We start from the raw sequence: 7285 nt of genomic DNA, 5'->3' as shown, positions 1-7285 counted from the left end.
ATGTTCTTGAGTGGGTTCTTTTTTTTTTTTTTACAGAAAAGCCGTTCTGCATGGACATTCATTGAAGCCCTCATTGTTTTTTAATGGTTATTTATGAGCGTTTAGGGGTTACAATAATGTAAGTCTAGGTTGCTTTATATAAAAGGTATGTCCAGAAATATTGATGTCACTGTGTAAGCAGAGGGATCTGGCTTCTTTAGACGCTGTCTTCTTAAAACTGAATAAATATTTAAAAAGAGCCAAATGAGCCAGTCTTTTGAACGGCTCTTTTCAAAGAACGGATCACAAAGATGCGGATCCCATCAAAGAGCCATAAATCCCATCTCTAATCTGCGCTCCGATATCGCACGGGTCATCCAGGTACGCTGGCATTGTCTCTAGAGGAAATGTTGGTGGAGAGGTGGTGTTTAAAAAGGGTGTGGTTAATCGGAAACCTCGGGTTAACCAGGAACATAACCTGAGACGAGCAGGTTTGAGATGCAGCGTAAGTTGCCATGGCAGCATACCTCGGTTTGAACATAGCCAACTTTCGTAGTATGGGTTAATCGGGAAGTTACGCTGCACGTGATCAAGTTACTCTCGAAGTTACCCTGGTAAGCCAGAAAACCCGCTTCGTAGTACAGGGCCCTGGTGACTTGTCCAGGGTGTACCCCGCCTTTCGCCCGTAGTCAGCTGGGATAGGCTCCAGCTTGCCTGTGACCCTGTAGAAGGATAAAGCGGCTAGAGATAATGAATGAATGAATGAATAATTCATATATGTTTGAGAGGAATGCTGAACACTGCAGTGCAATCGCCCATTTTCTCTGTGTCCAAAGAAGAAAATCTCACTGCTATGTTATCACTGTTAGTGTTAACAACAGATGTACCATGGTGCTTGAAAGTTTGTGAACCCTTTAGAATTTTCTATATTTCTGCATAAATATGACCTAAAACATCATCAGATTTTCACACAAGTCCTAAAAGTAGATAAAGAGAACCAAGTTAAACAAATGAGACAAAAATATTATACTTGGTCATTTATTTATTGAGGAATATGAGCTAATATTACATATCTGTGAGTGGCAAAAGTATGTGAACCTCTAGGATTAGCAGTTAATTTGAAGGTGAAATTGGAGTCAGCTGTTTTCAATCAATGGGATGACAATCAGGTGTGAGTGGGCACCCTGTTTTATTTCAAGAACAGGGATCTATCAAAGCTGATCTTCACAACACACATTTGTGGAAGTGTATCATGGCACGAACAAAGGAGATTTCTGAGGACCTCAGAAAAAGCATTGTTGATGCTTATCAGGCTGGTAAAGGTTACAAAACCATCTCTACAGAGTTTGGACTCTGCCAATCCACAGTCAGACAGACTGTGTACAAATGGAGGAAATTCAAGACCATTGTTACCCTCCCCAGGAGTGGTCGACCAACAAAGATCACTCCAAGAGCAAGGTGTGTAATACTCGGTGAGGTCACAAAGGATCCCAGAGTAACTTCTAAGCAACTGAAGGCCTCTCTCACATTGGCTAATGTTAATGTTCATGAGTCCACCATCAGGAGAACACTGAACAACAATGGTGTGCATGGCAGGGTTGCAAGGAGAAAGCCACTGCTCTCCAAAAAGAACACTGCTGCTTGTCTGCAGTTTGCTGAAGATCACGTGGACAAGCCAGAAGGCTATTGGAAAAATGTTGTGTGGATGGATGAGACCAAAATAGAACTTTTTGGTTTTAATGAGAAGCGTTATGTTTGGAGAAAGGAAAACACTGCATTCCAGCATAAGAACCTTATCACATCTGTGAAACATGGTGGTGGTAGTAGTATCATGGTTTGGGCCTGTTTTGCTGCATCTGGGCCAGGATGGCTTTCCATCATTGATGGAACAATGAATTCTGAATTATACCAGTGAATTCTAAAGGAAAATGTCAGGACATCTGTCCATGACCTGAATCTCAAGAGAAGGTGGGTCATGCAGCAAGACAATGACCCTAAGCACACAAGTTGTTCTACCAAAGAATGGTGAAAGAAAAATAAAGTTAATGTTTTGGAATGGCCAAGTCAAAGTCCTGACCTTAATCCAATCGAAATGTTGTGTAATGGCCTGAAGCGAGCAGTTCATGTGAGGAAACCCACCAACATCCCAGAGTTGAAGCTGTTCTGTACAGAGGAATGGGCTAAAATTCCTCCAAGCTGGTGTGCAGGACTGAACAACGGTTAACAGAAACATTTAGTTGCAGTTATTGCTGCACAAGAGGGTCACACCAGATACTGAAAGCAAAGGCTCACATACTTTTGCCACTCGCAGATATGTACTATTGAATCATTTTCCTCAATAAATAAATGACCAAGTATAATATTTTTGTCTCATTTGTTTAACTGGGTTCTCTTTATCTACTTTTAGGACTTGTGTGAAAATCTGATGATGTTTTAGATCATATTGTGGCAGTTCAGTATGCGTGGGTGGAGCACAGAGGACGGCTGGACAGAGATCAGGTTCAAAAATAGGCTTTATTGCCACACTTTTCAGTGAACAATCTGAACACCAAACAGACACACGCACAACTGGCATCTAGTTCGGGGATGAGCTCCTCTGCTCTCGCTCTCCCTACCTAAATAGGGCATGGTCACTGGGAAGACACACACAAACACAGGTTAATTGCCATCAGGTGTAGTGATTCTGCCACTTACCTTCCCTGACTCCGCCCTCCTGTCCCAGACCGGCGCTTGACCACGCCCCCGCTACCACATACCCCCACTGCCCGACTCAGGTCGGGCGGCCGTCCAGCCTGCAGCCGACTCCCCACCCCTTGACGGGAGAGGAAGTCCGCTACGACCATCTGCACCCCCGGCCTGTGGACCACCTTAAAACTGAAGGGTTGGAGTGCCAGATACCAACAGGTGATCCGCGCGTTGGCATCTTTCATGCAGTGGAGCCACTGGAGGGGCGCGTGGTCCAAACAGAGGGTGAAAGGGTGCCCCAGCAGGTAGTAACGGAGGGCGAGGACCGCCCACTTGATCGCCAGACACTCTTTTTCTATGGTGCTGTAGCGCCCCTCACGCACCGACAGCTTCCTGCTGATGTACAGGACGGGGCTGTCCTCCCCCTCCACCTCCTGGGACAAAACCGCCCCCAGCCCTCTGTCCGATGCATCAGTCTGCAACACAAAGGGGAGAGAAAAGTCAGGGGAGTGTAAAAGTGGCCCCCCACACAGTGCAGCCTTTACCTCAGAAAAAGCCCGCTGGCATTGCTCCGTCCACTGGACCGGATCTGGTGCCTCCTTTTTAGTGAGATCAGTCAGCGGCTGGTGACATCCGAATAATTAGGTATAAACCTACGGTAATAGCCAGCCAGTCCCAGGAACTGTCTCACCCCCTTTTTGGTCTTGGGCCTTGGGCAGGCCGCAATTGCTGCCATCTTATTAATTTGGGGACGCACCTGCCCGTTGCCCAAGTGGAAGCCCAGATATCGTACGTCCACCCACCCAATCGCACACTTCTTTGGGTTGGCTGTGAGCCCCGCTCGCCTCAGCGACCTAAGCACAGCCCTCAGATGTTTGAGGTGCCTCGGCCAGTCATTACTATAGACGATGATATCATCTAGATAAGCGGCCGCATAAGTGGCGTGGGGGCGGAGGACTCTGTCCATCAGCCGCTGAAACGTAGCGGGCACCCCAAACAGCCCAAACAGAAGTGTGACGAATTGGTGTAAACCAAACGGTGTGGAAAGGGCCATTTTTTCTCAGGATAGTGGAGTCAAGGGGATCTGCCAATATCCCTTCATCAAATCCAGTGTCGAATAAAAGCGAGCAGTGCCGAGTCGATCGAGCAACTCATCAATACGAGGCATTGGGTACGCGTCAAATTTAGACACCGCGTTGACTTTTCTATAGTCCACACAGAACCGGACCGACCCGTCGGCCTTGGGTACCAAGACCACCGGGCTGCTCCAGTCACTGTGGGACTCCTCAATGATGCCCATTTCGAGCATGGCCTCGAGTTCTTCCCGAACCACTTTTTTTTGTGTTCAGGTAGCCTGTAAGGGCGGCTACGCACTACCACCCCTGGGGGCGTCTCAATGTGGTGCTCTATGAGGTCGGTGCGACCGGGCAGGGGCGAGAACACATCTGAAAACTCGGTCTGCAACTGGGCGACCTCCGTGAGTTGGGTCGGGGAGAGGTGGTCTCCACAGGGGACCAGAGAGGTACATGATGCCAATGCCCCTTTTTGAACCTCCGGCCCCAGCTCCGCCTTCTCCGGAACCACCGACACCAATGCCACGGGGACCTCCTCATTCCAGACTTTAAGCAGATTGAGGTGGTAAATCTGTAGCGCCCCACCCCTGTCTGTTCGCCTCACCTTGTAGTCGACGTCCCCGACTCGCCGTGTGACCTCAAAGGGTCCTTGCCACTTGGCGAGCAATTTGGAGCTCGATGTGGGCAACAGTACGAGTACCTTATCTCCCGGTGTGAACTCCCTAAGGCGCGTACCCTTGTTGTACAGGCGGGCTTGCCGTTCTTGGGCCTGCCGCAAATTCTCCTGGGTTAGGTGGGTGAGCGTGTGGAGTTTTGCGCGCAGGTCCATAACGTATTGAATCTCGTTTTTACTTTGTGAAGGTCCCTCCTCCCAATTTTCCCGCAGCACGTCTAGAATGCCACGCGGCTTACGACCATATAATAATTCGAACGGGGAGAACCCTGTGGAGGCTTGGGGGACCTCTCGCACTGAAAACAACAAGGGCTCGAGCCACTTATCCCAATTACGTGCATCCTCACTTACGAATTTTTTAATGATATTCTTGAGGGTGCGATTGAACCATTCCACTAAACCATCCATTTGTGGGTGATACACGCTGGTGCGGATCGGCTTAATCCCCAATAACCCATACAGTTTGCGCAGTGTCCATGACATAAACTTGGTGCCTTGATCAGTCAGAATCTCTTTCGGGATTCCAACTCGGGAGATAACGCGGAAGAGCGCCTCTGCAATGCTGCATGCTGAGATATTGCGCAGAGGCACTGCTTCCGGGTATCACGTTGTATAGTCCACCAGAACTAATATAAAGCGGTACCCTCATGCTGACCGATCTAATGGCCCGACGAGATCCATCCCAATTCTTTCAAACGGGGTCTCGATTAATGGTAGAGGGTGCAAAGGCGCTTTTGGAATGGCCGCTGGATTTACTAACTGGCATTCGTGGCACGCCGTACATCACCTACGAACATCGCCGCGAATCCCCGGCCAATAGAATTGGGCCATTATTCGGGCTAGTGTCTTATCCTGCTTTAAGTGTCCAGCCATGGGATTAAAGTGAGCTGCCTGGAATACCAATTCCCAGCGGCTCTTCGGAATTAAAAGTTGCGTGCCTCGCTCTTTAGTTTGAGTGTCCTGCGTCACTCAGTATAACCTATCCTTCATAATCGCAAAGGAGGGGAAGGACGGGGTGGCGTTCGGCTGGAGCATTTGACCATCAATTACTCTCACTTGGTCAAACGCATGCCTCAGAGTCTCGTCTCGCGACTGCTCCAATGGGAAATCTGCGAGGGATTCCCCAACAGAGAGAGGAGGGGCCAGTGGCTCCTCACTCTGATGTGGAGATGACGTAGATGACTCTGTGACAGCTGCTCCCGCCAAAGCGACACCGGGACCTCCCCCTGTTAAATGGCAGGACCCACTCTTTACTAAGTGTGTCATTAAATCCCGAAATCCCGGCCAATCAGTCCCCAAAATTAAAGAGTGGGTAAGGCAAGGATTAACCGCCGCCTTCACTATAAATTTTTCCCCTCGGAAAAAAATGTGGACCGACACCAAAGGGTAGCTGTGAACGTCCCCGTGCAGACACAACACCTTCACCCCCTGTGCTCCCCCCAATGCCTTGTTTTGCACCAGGCTTTGGTGAATTGAGGTCTGATTACTACCAGAATCCACCAACGCCTGATATGTATCCCCTTGAATACTCACCGGTATGCGATACGCTCTGGCCTGATCGAGGGCGGCTCCTGGCATGTCGGGGATCCGAACCACTGCGCCCACTTCCATTGCCGTGCACTGCTGTTGGAGGTGGCCCGGTTCCCCGCAGCGCCAGCAAACCGGCCCGGGCTTCCTCTCTTCACCGGTGTTCTGGGGCTCACTCACCTGAGGGGGGGAGAGACAGACACAGAAGGGAGAAATGAGAGGGCACCGCGGGTGCGGCGGGCCGGCTGGGGTGGTGCCGGCCCCCACCTCCGCGGTGGGGGAATGGGGCGAGGACGGGACACAGGAGGAGGGGGAGAGAGAGAGAGAGAGAAGAGGAGAGAAGAGAAGAGAAGAGGCTGTCTGCTGTCCTGCCACCGGAACAGCCGCCAAATGGTCCTCCGCCAGCTCGATGGCCCGATCCAGCGACGCCGGGCGGTGGCACTGGACCCACTCCGCGGTTCCTGTTGGCAGGCACGTGATGAACTGCTCCAGCACCACCTGGTCGACGATTCCCTCGGCATCGCAGTTGTCGGCCCTCAGCCACTGCCAGCAGGCGTCCTGGAGTTGCTGGCCAAACGCAAATGGCCGGCCGACTTCCTCCAAGCGCACAGCGCGGAAGCGCTGGCACTGCTGCTCTGGGGTGCGCCCCACACACTGGAGGACAGCCCGGCGGAAGTCCGTGTAGGCCAGCCGGCGGTCGGCAGGGAGCCGTAGCACGGCCAACTGCGCCTCTCTCGTTAGCAGGGGGAGGAGGCGCGCCATGCCCTGCTCCATCGGCCACCCCGAGGCCTCTGCTACTTGCTCGAAGAGCGTGATAAATGCCTCGGGGTCGTCCTGCAGACCCATCTTGGTTAGGGTGAGGGGGGACGGGCCCGCGGTGGGAGCGCTGGTGGACCCCGCCGACACGAGGAGGTGCCAGAATGCCTCTCGATCTTCTTGCTGGGCCAGCACCAGGGCCTCGAAGCACCGTTCTTGTTCCTTTCGGAGGGTGACTAGCGCCTGGTGCTGGCTTTGCTGGGCCGTGGCGAGGGCGTGGACCAGGTCGGTGAATGGGGAGGACTCCATGGGGCTGATCGGCTGCTGCGCTCCAATTTTTTCCAGGTTTCAGCACCACTGTGGCAGTTCAGTATGCGTGGGTGGAGCACAGAGGACGGCAGGACAGAGATCAGGTTCAAAAATAGGCTTTATTACCACACTTTTCAGTGAACAATCTGAACACCAAACAGACACACACACAACAGGCGTCTAGTTCGGGGATGAGCTCCTCTGCTCTCGCTCTCCCTACCTAAATAGGGCGCGGTCACTGGGAAGACACACACAAACACAGGTTAATTGCCATCAGGTGTAG

At 51.6% G+C, this 7285-nt stretch overlaps 1 protein-coding gene across 1 annotated transcript; it reads right to left on the bottom strand.

The window, feature by feature from the left end:
- Positions 1 to 2431: 2431 nt before the first annotated feature.
- On the bottom strand, positions 2432 to 7018 carry LOC132892488 (uncharacterized). Its single transcript, XM_060930778.1, has 2 exons — positions 5944 to 7018; positions 2432 to 3140 (listed from the first exon to the last, which is right to left on the bottom strand). The coding sequence occupies exons 1-2, from the start codon at positions 7000 to 7002 to the stop codon at positions 2670 to 2672; spliced, it is 1530 nt and encodes a 509-aa protein (XP_060786761.1). The 5' UTR covers positions 7003 to 7018; the 3' UTR covers positions 2432 to 2669.
- Between the last annotated feature and the right edge of the window lie 267 nt (positions 7019 to 7285).

This window comes from Neoarius graeffei, chromosome 10 (assembly GCF_027579695.1).
Source record: "Neoarius graeffei isolate fNeoGra1 chromosome 10, fNeoGra1.pri, whole genome shotgun sequence".
Classification (NCBI taxonomy): domain Eukaryota; kingdom Metazoa; phylum Chordata; class Actinopteri; order Siluriformes; family Ariidae; genus Neoarius; species Neoarius graeffei.
Note: the sequence above shows the minus strand (reverse complement) of the source record. Positions and strands in the feature narration are given on the sequence as shown.

Excerpts from the sequence above, each read along its gene's own strand:
- LOC132892488 (XM_060930778.1), bottom strand. The coding sequence starts at position 7,002 with ATGGAGTCCTCCCCATTCACCGACCTGGTCCACGCCCTCGCCACGGCC. Across the intron at positions 3,141-5,943 it reads CCAGAGCGTATCGCATACCG|ACTGATGCATCGGACAGAGG; the intron begins GTGAGTATTCAA and ends TTTGTGTTGCAG.